The 15,375-nt window shown below is 37.6% G+C and overlaps 1 protein-coding gene across 1 annotated transcript; it reads right to left on the bottom strand.

Moving 5' to 3' along the window:
* Positions 1–689: 689 nt before the first annotated feature.
* On the bottom strand, positions 690–8,773 carry LOC310865560 (uncharacterized protein). Its single transcript, XM_083774721.1, has 4 exons — positions 8,400–8,773; positions 7,379–7,482; positions 5,756–5,865; positions 690–1,553 (listed from the first exon to the last, which is right to left on the bottom strand). Exons 1-4 carry the CDS (start codon positions 8,512–8,514, stop codon positions 983–985), a joined length of 900 nt encoding a protein of 299 aa, XP_083630847.1. The 5' UTR covers positions 8,515–8,773; the 3' UTR covers positions 690–982.
* Positions 8,774–15,375: the final 6,602 nt, after the last annotated feature.

Genomic DNA, 15,375 nt, shown 5'->3' with positions numbered 1-15,375 from the left:
CCAGTATGATTAGCTCCGTTAGGAATGAATGGTTATGGACATTTCAACATGTAACGTGATTTTCAATATGCAACCTGTGTATTCATTGCCCCCTCAACTGAGCCACGTTGAGGGGTTTAGTCCGAAGTGGTATTTACGGTTCCGTTCGGCGTTGGGGGGGGGGGGGGGGGGGGGGGGGGGCGGGCTGTCAATCTCGCCTCAGGGCCCGTGCTGTCAATCTCGCCTCAGGGCCCGTGGGACACTCCAGCCGCCACTGCCACTACTTATCCACAAATTACTTTGTTGTCACTGTCAAGTGGAAACCTTGTATGTCCATGTTTTCAGGAAATGTTTATTAATAGTTATTTTGTCACAAGCTCTATACTTTTCATTAGTTCAATATTAATAAAACACAGAGACACACTTTCAAAAGTACTAAAAATAGACGATCTACAAGCTCACGTGTCGCCATATGGTGCGTGATGAGCTTGCAGATTGGCTATTTGATACTTGTGTGCGAAACTCTTGTGCAAGGAATTAAGTAGGGCATTCATTTAAAAAATAATTAAAAAAATGGGAAAAAATATATACACACACACATTTGATAAATAAAATGTACAATACATTTGGAGAGAGTGAGAAAGATTTGGTCTCAGTTAACAGGCTTTATTTTCTTTATTCAATAATAAATTCATACCATGACATTAACACCAAATATCTCAGTGGTTGTAAGTGGTTCTCAAGGTGGGGTCCAGAGGGGACCTTGAAGGAGTTCCAGGGGGTCCCCAGCTAAATCTTGAAAAAGTTTAAAATATTTGGAACCTATTTCAAACATTTAAACAACAATAATCTTTTATCACATAAAATATTTTCTGATAGGGGTCTGTGGCCAAATACATTAATTTGGGAAGTTTGAGAAAAGAAAAAGAAAGAAATTCCATTCTCTTTTGGGTCAGAAAGGTTTGGGAACCACTGATCTAGAGTAGACCATGTCACTGTCACACTATGTAAGGTTTGTTCTTTGCCCAGATATCTTACCAACACAAGCCTTCTCTCCTGTGTGAGTCTTCATGTGTGCCTTCAAATGTGAATTCAGACCAAAGCATTTGCCACAAATCATACAACTAAAAGGCCTCTCACCAGTGTGAGTTATCATGTGCCTCTTCATCGTTTCGTTACGAATAAAGCTCTTACCACAAACCGGACAACTGAAGGGTTTTTCCCCTGTGTGAGTCCCTATGTGTCTCTTCCAGACGGTTTTCCCACTAAAGCATTTGCCACAAATTGCACAACTAAAGGGTTTCTCCTCCGTGTGCGTCCTCATGTGCCGCCTCAAGTCACTTTCTCCGCCATAGCTTTTGTCACAAACTGTACAACTAAAGGGTTTTTCGACTACTGTGGGACTGTGTTGGACAGTCTTACCAGAAGTGTTTGGGTTTAAAGTGGATTGTGTTGTCCTGAGGTCATCAATGGCTTCTTCAGGGTCAGACTGACAGAACGGAGATGTTCCACAGTCCTCATCAGCAACACTTTCCATGTACTGAGATGAGGTGCTGGCCACAGCCTCCGTCTCCCTGCTCTCAATAACACACACGCAGACAGACAGAAAGACAGACAGACAGACAGACAGACAGACAGACAGATACATTGAGTTGAGCTGCTGGTGACAGGTTCTGGTTACAATAGTTCACTAAAGGTTTACTAGAGTTAGAACAACATTTTAGTTAACTGAAATAAAAATAGAAATGTGACATTACAAAAACCAAATGATAACTAATAACTAAGACCCTGTATACACGAGGACGGCTCGGGCTGCAAGTTTGTAAACGATATAAAACTTTCCTGCGTCCACATTGCGGTTATGTTAATTATGCATGCCGTATACACTAGACCGGTAAACCGCTCCAGATTCCAGAGAAAGCTGTAGTACACACACCAGCCACCCCGCAAATACCCTGTTCAAACTACTCCCTTCCAAAAAACGCTACCAGAGCATCAAATCTCGTACCACCCATCTCAGTAACAGTTTCTACCCCCAGGCAGTCAGGCTGCTGAACAGCTGACCTTGAACTGTATTGCACTGTTTTGTCACTTCACTTGCACTTTTCTTTTCCTGTTTTTTTGTCTTTTTCTTGCACTATAGATGTTGTTTATGTCCTGTGTATGTAAGACTGAGAGTGCTCTGAGCAAAATAACTTTCATTGTATTTATACTCTGTATCTATACACATGACAAATAAACCTGAACCTGGCCTGTAGATGGCCACCCAAAAAATAAAAAAGAAGCTGTAGTAGGTCAAATGCATGTGAATGTGATGTTTTTCTTTCTTTTCATTACTCATTACAATTTTAATGATTTTACATAGGCCTACTAATATTCTCATAACTACCCTCTTCTGCAAGAAGTATAGGCTACAAAGTATACATAAGCATGAGATTCATAGGTTTCAGATCTTAAAGCTCATGAGGGGCAGCATGATGCATTGTGAATTTATGAGTTTGACTTTGGAGATTATATTCGGGACGCAATACTTCTGAATGTCAGATAATTGCTCGTTAATAGTTTCCACCTGCTTTTGCACAGCGCTAAACATTTTGCTTAATCCGCAGCTAGTTAACAAGAGAAATTGCACATAGGCTACTATACAGGCCGTTTATCGAGGAATATGGACAGTAAACGATGGGTTTATCGTACCTGGGGTCTCTCAATGCAAAGCCGGTTTGAAGTTACACAAACAAAGGCTTTGCCCACAGTGACATTTTGGCTGCATGCTTGCAAAGAATATAATTTAGAGAGCAAGTTGAAGCATTGATAGCACCTTCAGAATGTTTAATTTCCACCCAAGAAGACGAAGCACTTTAACGAGGTGAGTCCATGCTGCTGTTCTGTGCACCTCGCAGAGGGACCTGCCTGGCTGTGCTGCCTATCTTATATAGCCTATAATCTATTCTACACTACACCAATATAGTAACAATAATGCAGATCATCTGTTTTTTTCTTGTCTTTCCAGATTGATAATCACCATCATTTATATAACTAGAACTGCACTCTGTCGAGTGCATACTTGCTTGTTGCACACTAGTAGGCCATAAATGGCCAACTAGTGCGCAAGCAGAGCGCGCAAGTCCTTTCGACCGCTGTAAACTGTCAAATCTCAGTATCTCTGTGAAGGAACGTTTGAAATGTATAAATTTTAGATGTAACTATTTGCTACCTACCTACTTTATGCATATAAACACCTAGTATTATTAAGTATGATTCAAGTTTCTATCTATATAGGTTTGGGTGAAGAGCTAGTCATACATATACACACCACGTACTCTGGTCCCAGCAGATCAGGCACAACTTGCTATTTTACTGATTATGTATATAGTATACGTATGACTAGCTCTAAATTATGACGTAAGAGATATGGTCATTTGTGGTCGTTTGGTCCCAGCAAAGCAGGCATATACTATATAGGCATATACTATATATAGTATATATATAGTATATAGGCATATACTATATACGTACGTATACATATATACTATATAGAGTGTGTAGTTGTAAGTTGATTAGCGGTATACTGTGGTTACTTTGCGCCAAAAACCGTGACAGCTGTCCCGCCATTTGATGTTTATGCAAGAAAACAGCAAATCTGTGCCTGGTTTGCTGGGACCAAACGACCACAAATGACCATATTTCTTACGTCATCATTAAGAGCTAGTCATACATATACACACCACGTACTCTGGTCCCAGCAGATCAGGCACAATTCACTATTTTATTTTTACTGATTATGTATATAGTATACGTATGACTAGCTGTAAATGATGACTTAAGAAATATATATAGTATATAGGCATATACTATATACGTATACATATATACTATATAGAGTGTGTAGTTGTAAGTTGATTAGCGGTATACTGTGGTTACTTTGCGCCAAAAACTGTGACAGCTGTCCCGCCATTTGATGTTTATGCAAGAAAACAGCAAATCTGTGCCTGGTTTGCTTGGACCAAACGACCACAAATGACCATATTTCTTACGTCATCATTAACCCATTCTGACCGGGCACCCATTTTGGTGTCAGCGTCATGTCATGCTTTAGCCATTTAAAAATAGCAGATCTACAAGCTTATATCGCGCCACCGAGTGGCGCGATACGAGCTTGTAGGTCTGCTATTTTTGAACGACTGACATTTTTAGAAGCTGATCTCAGGTCAGAATGGGTACATCAGACCAGTGTGTGTCCGGCGGAAACCTCGTATGAATCTGATCTCAGGTCAGAATGGGTTAAGAGCTAGTCATACATATACACACCACGTACTCTGGTCCCAGCAGATCAGGCACAATTTGCCATTTTATTTTTACTGATTATGTATATAGTATACGTATGACTAGCTCTAAATGATGACATAAGAAATATATATATATAGTATATAGGCATATACTATATACGTATACATATATACTCTATACTCTATACTGTATAAAGTGTGTAGTTGTAAGTTGATTAGCGGTATACTGTGGTTACTTTGCGCCAAAAACCGTGACAGCTGTCCCGCCATTTGATGTTTATGCAAGAAAACAGCAAATCTGTGCCTGGTTTTCTGGGACCAAATGACCACAAATTACCATATTTCTGACGTCATCATTAAGAGCTAGTCATACATATACACACCACGTACTCTGGTCCCAGCAGATCAGGCACAATTTGCTATTTTATTTTTTACTGATTATGTATATAGTATACGTATGACTAGCTCTAAATGATGACGTAAGAAATATGGTCATTTGTGGTCATTTGGTCCCAGCAAAACAGGCACAGATTTGATGTTTTTCTGCATAAACATCGAATGGCGGGACAGCTGTCATGGCGGAAGAGACCGGGCGAAAACATTACTTGCACGCTCTGCTTGCGCAAGTAATAATGCAGATCATCTGTTTTTTTCTTGTCTTTCCAGATTGATAATCACCATAATTTATATCCGTTCTCCAAAAATAGCTCATCTAAAAGCTCGATCTGCATGGGCTGCAGATGGGCATTTTCGGATAAGAGATTTATAGACATTATGTGCAAATATAAAATAGCTGTGATACTTATGTAAGTGGTTATGGTGAAATAAACTTTCCCACTCTGGGAGGTGGTTTCAAAAACGCCATCTCTGTGTGGCAGAAAGGGCAGATCGGCTAAATGCTTTCCCAGGAAACGCAGAATATGTCCTCGTCTGGACATAGCATGAAACTGTATTGTGTGTTTACAAACAATTATAATAATATAAAAGCTAATCAAAATTGTAGAGAAAATGTCCTTAGTTTGAGTGTTTGTCAATATTTCATAAATAAGTCTATAGTCTACTAAGTGAAGTCTAGGCAGCATTTCAGAAAATGCTGAAGGCAAATCGTGTTAATTTATGACATCTGTGTATTTAGGTGTATTAAGGGGTGCTCAATCTAAATAAGGCATGTCCAGCTAAAAATGCCTGTCAAGGCCTAAAAAATGGTCCATTTAAGGATGGCGGCCACCACTATGCTTAAATATATATATTTTTTTACTTTTTTTTAAGGTAGAACCTGATTTAATTTTTCATATACAAAGAATTGGAAACTGCTCGAAACTCATATACATATGTGAAAATTGTCTTTTATAGTCAGGGTTATTGACCAAGAAATGTATTCACCAATTAGTTTGTAAAGGTGTCTGGTAACACACAAAAACTGAAATTGAAATTCAACTACCGTAGGGGAACAAGGCATGGTTGGAATTTGGAATGCAACATGAGCGTACCTTGCATATACATATTTATGATTTCCATCATCATCTTCACGTTTCGCTGCTGGTGACGTCATCGTTGGCCAATCAGCCTCCTCTGGTCTTTGCAGTAGTTCCTCGTCTTCCTGCAGTTGTCACCATCATTATATTTTACTAGACTATTTTATTTTATTTATTTATTTAACAGGGACAATGCACATTAATCAACACGTCATTTTGCAAATCCATGTAAATGGGCCAGTTAGCCATAGGCTAATTTTCATCTGTAGTCCCTGAGCAGGCTCTTAAAAGTGGTATGGATATCCATACAAAAAAACATACAAAAACAAGTAAACATATAGTACAGGGGGCCGCAGAACAAATACAGTGTATTAACACCCATGACGCCAAAAACGCTTCGGAACCCATCAGATGACGGGTTAAGATTTAACCCCGAAGGTCGCCATACCCGTCAGATGGCGGGTTGTAAGGTTTATATCAATTCCAAGCAGCCGAAGCTCAACACTAACCTTTCGTGCACCTACGTTCTTCCCATCAAGAGGATCAATGCGTGCGCCTCCCATAAGGATCCACTCATTGTCGTTTCTTTGCTGCTTGTTTTATCCGAAAAATACTCCAAAGTTGTTGTTTTAGTCCAATCCGCCCGACGTTCAGATGTAAATAGTGATTTCTGATCGCATCGCGCAAGCCATATTATTGCCTTATTACTACAGCTGCTGCTCGTAAAACCTTTTGCTCCTCCTCTTGCTGTATTGGGCTGTGTGGGCCGGAAGTAGTTGGCACAAATTCACAGATATTGACTGGCTGCCTGCGGTAATTTCACATGAACACCAGGGAGCGCTGAAAGTGTTGTCACACAAATAATTGCGATTTATTTTATAATTCTTTTAACCCATTAGGACCTGGAACACATCTGTGTCACCTTAGCTTTTAACCACGTTAAACATTATTTTAAACTTTAACTGCTGAAAAATAGCAGATCTACAAGCTCATAGCGCAGCAGCTTGTAGATCTGCAAAAAAATATATATCGTGAAAATGTAATGCAAATCGTTGAATATATTTTCTTTTACAGCAAACATTTTGAACTAAAATCTTTGCTTCTGGGGGGGTCCCTGGTACAAAATATGGGGGTCAGCCAAATAGGCCTATATATAATTGTGGGGGTCCTTGACATTAGAGCCATTAAAATACGACAGTTGGCGGCTCTTCTACATCGACTAATATTGGCGAAGTGCTAGGCGAAGAGTGACAAGTCCTGGACCGGAAGTTGGCAGAATGCACTGGACTCAGGCAACAGCCCAGCGTAAATTATCTTAAATTCGTTTATTTCAGATCGTTTTTAGTAATAGTACAACATAAACATTACAGAGACTTTACTGTAGTTGTCACTGCAATACTTTAAAACAGTTGTCATGTTGCACAGTTTGCACACATGCTTAACATTGCTGAAATTTGCGCCGCCCTCGTTGAAAACAATGTATTTCAAACTCCAGCTTGTCACACTCCAGGGCTGCATGAACAGAGCTCGAGCACAGTTTTCTGACCCTTCAATGGCACAACTCTCTCAGCTATAGGCTATGGCTCTGCTTGAAATGAAAAAGATTGAGCACCACTTAAATGCAAAGGTTCTTCCTACCTGTTCCTCTTTGATGAGTGGAGGGTCTGGTTCCTCCTGGAGCAGACTGGCGTTTCTGTCCTGATGTTCAGCAGATATCTGATCTTCACACACTGGGAAAAAGTCTAGAAGAATAGAAAATGACATTTACTAACATGTAGGCCTATTATTAATAACTGAGTATGTTATTATTGTGATGTTTTTTTTTCCTAAGGATGTTATCCGACTGGCCATTCATCCATCCATCGGCCTGACATAATTATTACATAATTATTACTTGCGCAAGCAGAGTGTGCAAGTACTGTGGCCGGCTGCGTAGGTATGGTATGTAGGACTGTCCTTGTTGGTCCCTAATTGGCTGTTGATGGTGACGTCACGTAATTAAGATATATATGTTTCAATGGTGGGTGGGTAAAACGTAACTAAGGTACGTTTGGTGATTGGCTGGGTATGTATGTATGTCGGTAAGAATGGTGGTCCCTTTTTGGCTGTTGTTAGTGACGTAACTAAGGTACGTTTCAAGGTTGGCATTAGGTCAATAACAGGTCTAAAGGATTTAGAACAGCAGTTGTAATAGACATTAGTTAGTAGCAGTACAAGTTTGCGCACTCTGCTTGTGTGCAAGGCACAAGTTTAATTGCCAGATCAATAATGACCTGGCTACATAACATGATCTATTGTCTATTGTTTCTTGTTTTTAAGGTGTTAAAAATTAACATCATTGCTAAGACCATTACACTGATATGAATTGTTCATTAATATAATGAACAATTCATTATCCTACGTCGTGAACTTGCAGATCGACTATTTTACAGAGACAGAGAGAACAGACACTCAGCCACAAAGGTGCACTACATACTTATTGACTTTTCTTATGTACTTTTCTGTTTCATGAATGGGCTGTCAATGGAAGGTATGTGACATGAAGTTATATAAAATAAGGGTTCCATAGGTTAATCATTTATAAATACCAAAAAATATTTTATATAATTATAATAATAATTATGTGATATCATGTAAAATACTAGGACTAATTCCGTACCATGGTGTTGTTGGTGGTATAGTTCCAGGGTTCTGATGAAAAAAGTGAAAATATCGTCCGCTGCGGCGCTCAATCGCTCATTGACGAACAACCGCAACGTCTCCACGTCACACATTTTACTCTAAATTCAAAGTAACAAATTAATAAAGAAACAAAGTATGTGGTTGTTGGTTTTTAACCAGATCGCAGATGCAGAATTCTTCAGAAGCTGGTCCATAAATAAACCAACCGTTGAGCTGTTTTTTTTTCTGTGGCCAGGCGTATTATATTGTAACACTTATTGACAAATTAACGGTTATTTATGTACTTATTTACTTATATTTACTTAGTTTCTGTTTATTTTTTACTTTCCAGACGCCACTTGGGTTTCTACCGTTTTCTATACGAAGCTCCCTGCACGTGACGTAAACAATGCAAGAATAAATACTTCCGGGTCTTCTTCTTCTTGCTTCCGGTGTGAGTACCACTTGCAGGCTGTACACTGGCAAGTGTAATGCTGCCCTCCACAGGCGATGGGTATACTTTTCCCTGATCAGTGGAGTGGAGAAAATTCAAGACTGTTCTTCCAACATTCTGGAAGTTTGCCTCTGGTGTAAAAAATAGCCTTACTTCGAGGCCCTGGTCTGCCAATTTCACAAACATCTGCTGTCTCTCATTCCTGTAATTCTCACATGAGAACAAGACATGTCACATGCTGTACCGTCTCTGCCTGTCCACACTGACAGAGCTTATTCTGGGTGTTTACCTATGATATTTAGGTAGATGGCAAGACCACATTGACCCAGTCTCAGCCTGGTCATAACCTTCTCCCTGAGTTCACACTACTCTTCTTTTTTTTTATCGATGGTTGTATGGTAGCCTAGTACAGCCTCACTATTTCCTCCTCTGCCCACTCTTTTTGACACTGTCTTTCTAGTTGCTCTCACACATACTAAACTAAAGCATTCAAACTTTCCTATTTGGACCTTCAGGTCTATTCATTCTTTTTTTTTAACGCTCTCTTGGCCACTAGGTCAGATGTTTCATTGCCTTCGACCCCAGAGTGCCCACTGCCCAGGCACCCACAGAAAAACAACTTGGCAGCCCATTCTCTCCGGCCTGTACAGTGTACACACTACAGGTAACCTCCCAGATTAAATCAGAGTGGGCCTTTGATACCCCACCTCTCAAAGCCGAGCAGCCGCAGAGAAATTATGCTTCTTGCCGGTTTGACCCTTAGAGTATATACTCTAATAGGTTTGACCTCCTCTATCCAGTATACTTCCGGGTCAACGTTTGTTTCTGTGCATGTCAGTCATGCAGTGGTTGCCAAATAGTGGGTCGGGACCCATATTTGGGTCGTAGTCGCTTTCACCAGGCACAGGAACTACTAGAACTATTTTTCTCAACATCCAGTCTGGGGACAACAGAGGGGGGACATCTATGGCTCTTAGTGCTCATTCTATCTCAATGAGATAGTTACAATGTTTGGAACTATAGCCCATAGGCACCCGCTCTGCAGCGAGATCAAAGCGTGTCGCCACTCTTACTATTCCACTCGGGCTCTACTATGGGCCTTTACAGGTCTGTGACTCTGAGTGTACAAATGAGATAGGTTGATAGGTTCTCTTCTGTTGTACAGGATATCAATACTCACATAAAAGGAAAAATAAACTGTACACTGATCACCTCTGCAATGAATAATTCATCAATATTTTGGTCGCAAGGACACGAGGAAACCGGCTATATCCAAACGATGATAGGGTTGCGCCAAGACCCGCCCTGCAGCACTGTTTAATGCAATTTATTTGTGCGTGTTATAAGTATTTTTTGTTTAATTACTGATGACAGTTAACATTATGTATACCCATAACATAAGCAAGCAGCATGCACGCTATAGCAGACAATACACTAATTATTTCTTTCAATCATTTTATTAATATTATTGTGGTCATTATTTTCACAATATGACACAGATACGCCGGCTACTTTGTAATGTTTTGAACTTTTGATAATACGCGTGATATGTTTGCTGCATATGACGGTATCTAGAGTTTCATGTGACGAGCTTAAACTAGTGTATTCAGAAGACGATGATCATGTAATAAAATTGTGAAAATAATAATAATGAACTAGTGTATTGTCTGCTAGCGTGCATGCTGCTTATGTCATGGGTATACATACAGTAACACTGTTGACTTTGTCATCAGTAATTCAACAAAAACTACTTGTAACACGCACAATAAATTACATTAAACAGTGCTGCAGGGCGGGTCTTGGCGCAACCCTATTGGCATTTGGATGTAGGCCGTTCTTCCGGGTGCTTCAAAGCGCCACTGAGCAACCATCTAAATTAATAGCAGGGGACGGGGCAGTCCGCCCTCTATCCTTTATAACTCTATGGGCTGGCCACATAAAAATGGTAAAATGGTAAAATGGTGCATTTATATAGCGCCTTTATCCAAGGCGCTTTACAGAGATTGTGCATTACATTCACCCATTCACACACACATTCATACACCGATGGCAGCGGAAACCATGCAAGGCACCAACTAGCACATCGGGAGCAATTAGGGGTTCAGTGTCTTGCTCAAGGACACTTCGACAGTAACTCTGGGGGAGCCCGGGTTCGAACTGGCAACCTTACGGTTTCCATCCAGGCACTCTACCCCTGAGCCACCGCCGCCCACATGAAATCTAAGATCACATGTTAGCCAATTGTTTTCATTCTGATCTATTTTGCTGAATTAAACCTGGTATTTGTTGCACCATTGCAGGAGAAATATGAAAATTCCTGCAAAATAAAAAACCTTAACACTGTACAGTAAGTTATGAATATTGGGAAGGAATCAGTCCACCTCACCCAGTCTTTTGAAATAGTCAATATACTTTATATATATATATATTATATTGTATATATATTACAAACTATTAATTTCAGTAAAAGGTTTCACAGTTCAATGTATTAAAATCTTAATGGAACATGTGGAAATATTTCTAATATTTACACACATGAAACCTAACTGATGCATAGTGACATTATGAAGTACACATTGCTCCAGAACAGTCACTGTTCTTATTATTTAAAAAAAGAAAAAGATAAGATAAGGTGGTGATTGGTGAAGGTGCTGTAAGGCGTAATGTTCTCCGAGACAATAATAAATTCATACCATGATATTAACGCCAAATATCTCAGTGGTTGTAAGTGGTTCTCAAAGTGGGTTCCAGAGACCTCTACTCCTTGAAGGAGTTCCCCAGCTGAATCTAGAAAAAGTTTGAAATATTTGGAACATATTTCAAACATTTAAACTACCCTAATCGGTAGCACTTTACAATAATGACCCGTTATAAAGCATTTATAAACGTTTATAAGCAGTTTGTAGACTATTAACAAATCATTAACAACCTGTTTGTTGACATTCGTAAATGATTACTAAAACCGTTATAACTATGGTTACAAATCATTTATAAGGTATTAGTAAGTAGTAAACTATTCATTAATAAGCCATTTATATACATCTGTAAATGATTATTAAATCATTATTTTGTAATGACCCCATTATAAAGCATTTATAAACATGTATAAGCAGTTTGTAGACTATTAACAAATCATTAACAACCTGTTTGTTTACATTTGTAAATGATTACTAAAACCTTTATAACAAATTTACAAATCATGCAGGCCTATAAGGTATTAGTAAGTAGTAAAACTATTCATGAATAAGCCATGTATAATACATCTTTAAATGATTATTAAATCATTTGTAAATGATGTTATATAATATATACAAGCTATTTGTATATTTGGGAAATGTGTTTGTTCATGTTTAACATATACTTTGTAAAACATTCCTAAAATATCTATAAATCCTTAGTACATGTTATTAAGTGCCCTATAGTAAAGTGACGACAGTTCATCATTTACAACTGTCTGTTAATGTGTTTGTTCATGTTTAACATATGCTTTGTAAAACATTCCTAAAATATCTATAAATCCTTAGTACATGTTATTAAGTGCCCTATAGTAAAGTGACGACAGTTCATCATTTACAACTGTCTGTTAATGTGTTTGTTCATGTTTAACATATGCTTTGTAAAACATTCCTAAAATATCTATAAATCCTTAGTACATGTTATTAAGTGCCCTATAGTAAAGTGACGACAGTTCATCATTTACAACTGTCTGTTAATGTGTTTGTTCATGTTTAACATATGCTTTGTAAAACATTCCTAAAATATCTATAAATCCTTAGTACATGTTATTAAGTGCCCTATAGTAAAGTGACAACAGTTCATCATTTACAACTGTCTGTTAATGTGTTTGTTAACATTTTAGGTTGAAGATGTTGTGTTGCATCGTGGGTAATCCTCAGTACAGAGGAACTCCATAGTCCATACTGAGGGTAAGATGGTCTCCTGTTTGCTCAGGCACAAACAAATTAATTACAAACATCTAAGCTTCATATAAGTGGCCAGATATGCACTCATGTTTACATAGTGTTATTCAGTAACATTCGTTTTTGTATGACATGGTATCATATGACATTGTTTATTTAATTGTTTGAAAAACGGTTAGCATGTTAGCTAGCTGTTAGCACAGTTGTTAGCTGTGCTGTGTAGCCTGTTACATGAGAATTCACTGACATGGAGTATGTTGTGTCATACTCCATGTCAGTGAATTCTCATGTAACACAGGCTACACAGCACGAGAATTCACTGACATGGAGTATGTTGTGTCATACTCCATGTCAGTGAATTCTCATGTAACACAGGCTACACAGCGCAGCTAACAGCTGTGCTAACAGCTAGCTAACATGCTAACCGTTTTTCAAACAATTAAATAAACAATGTCATATGGTACCATGTCATACAAAAACGAATGTTACTGAATAACACGTAAACATGAGTGCATATCTGGCCACTTATATGAAGCTTAGATGTTGGTAATTAATTTGTTTGTGCCTGAGCAAACAGGAGACCATCTTACCCTCAGTATGGAGTTCCTCTGTACTGAGGATTACCCACAATGCAACACAACATCTTCAACCTAAAATGTTAAACGTGAACAAACACATTAACAGACAGTTGTAAATGATGAACTGTCGTCACTTTACTATAGGGCACTTAATAACATGTACTAAGGATTCATAGATATTTTAGGAATGTTTTACAAAGCATATGTTAAACATGAACAAACACATTAACAGACAGTTGTAAATTATGAACTGTCGTCACTTTACTATAGGGCACTTAATAACATGTAGGCCTACTAAGGATTTATAGATATTTTAGGAATGTTTTACAAAGCATATGTTAAACATGAACAAACACATTAACAGACAGTTGTAAAATGAACTGTCGTCATTTTACTATAGGGCACTTAATAACATGTACTAAGGATTTATAGATATTTTAGGAATGTTTTACAAAGTATATGTTAAACATGAACAAACACATTTCCCAAATATACAAATAGCTTGTATATATTATATAACATCAGTTACAAATGATTTCATAATCATTTACAGGTGTATTATACATGGCTTATTCATGAATAGTTTTACTACTTACTAATACCTTATAAATGATTTGTAAATTTGTTATAAAGGTTTTAGTAATCATTTACAAATGTAAACAAACAGGTTGTTAATGATTTGTTAATAGTCTACAATCTGCTTATACATGTTTATAAATGCTTTATAATGGGGTCATTACAAATGATTTAATAATCATTTACAGATGTATATAAATGGCTTATTAATGAATAGTTTACTACTTACTAATACCTTATAAATGATTTGTAACCATAGTTATAACGGTTTTAGTAATCATTTACGAATGTCAACAAACGGGTTGTTAATGATTTGTTAATAGTCTACAATCTGCTTATACATGTTTATAAATGCTTTATAATGGGGTCATTACAAATTATTTAATAATCATTTACAGATGTATATAAATGGCTTATTAATGAATAGTTTACTACTTACTAATACCTTATAAATGATTTGTAACCATAGTTATAACGGTTTTAGTAATCATTTACGAATGTCAACAAACGGGTTGTTAATGATTTGTTAATAGTCTTGATTATAAACGTTTATAAATGCTTTATAACGGGTCATTATTGTAAAGTGCTACCCGTTAATTAACACTTTATAAACAAGCCACAACCCGCAACTACCAATAGTTATAAGTGACTTTAAAGGAAAACAAGTTGCTTATAATAAGAAGACTTGGCAACACTGGCTGTGATGTGGCAACGACGGAAACCCGACGATTACACTGATCACAGAACTTGTAAAAGTTTATATTTACAAAAAAAGGCCAATAAATACAATTTTAAATAAAGAGATGTAACACAACTAATAAATATAAATATCTAGTTTATTTCCTTTGCTTCACTATCTAGAGACCAGTGTTTTCAGACCATTTTCAAGCGAATAAATATGCCTTTATTTTTCCTTTCCTAAATATAATTATTTCAAAATGTTCATGAAATATAAACAAATTCAAACATTTTTCAAAATAATTTCATAAATAAATCCAACAATTACAGAGGACCCGGTCACCTGAGTGAGGGGTATGATGTTCGAGAGACACGAAACCCAGATGACCTTGGGATACATCACTGAGGATACGTCCCAGGTGCATCCATACAATGTTTTTTAGTTCTCTATGCATTTGATGTATGGTTACTCTAAGTCTCTCTGGACGATGAGTGTCTGCTAAATGCCTAAATAGTCTAAACAAATTACATAAATTAGAAAATAGCAGAGGGTCCTGAGAAGACATAATATTTTGTCTCTCGAGCTAAAGAAGTTTGGGAAGTTTGGGTTTCCCAAACAGTGGGACCCATTTGTGGGTCGCGGACACATTTTTATGGGGCCCTACGTTTTAGTTTCCATTTCTTATTATTATAATTATTTAGAAACATAAAAAACATGAAGAAATTCCATAAATTAGAAAAATGTTTAAATAGTGAAAATGGCTGATC

Source organism: Protomyctophum parallelum (assembly GCF_964188405.1).
Source record: "Protomyctophum parallelum genome assembly, chromosome: 10".
In the NCBI taxonomy this organism is placed as follows: Eukaryota; Metazoa; Chordata; class Actinopteri; order Myctophiformes; family Myctophidae; genus Protomyctophum; species Protomyctophum parallelum.
Note: the sequence above shows the minus strand (reverse complement) of the source record. Positions and strands in the feature narration are given on the sequence as shown.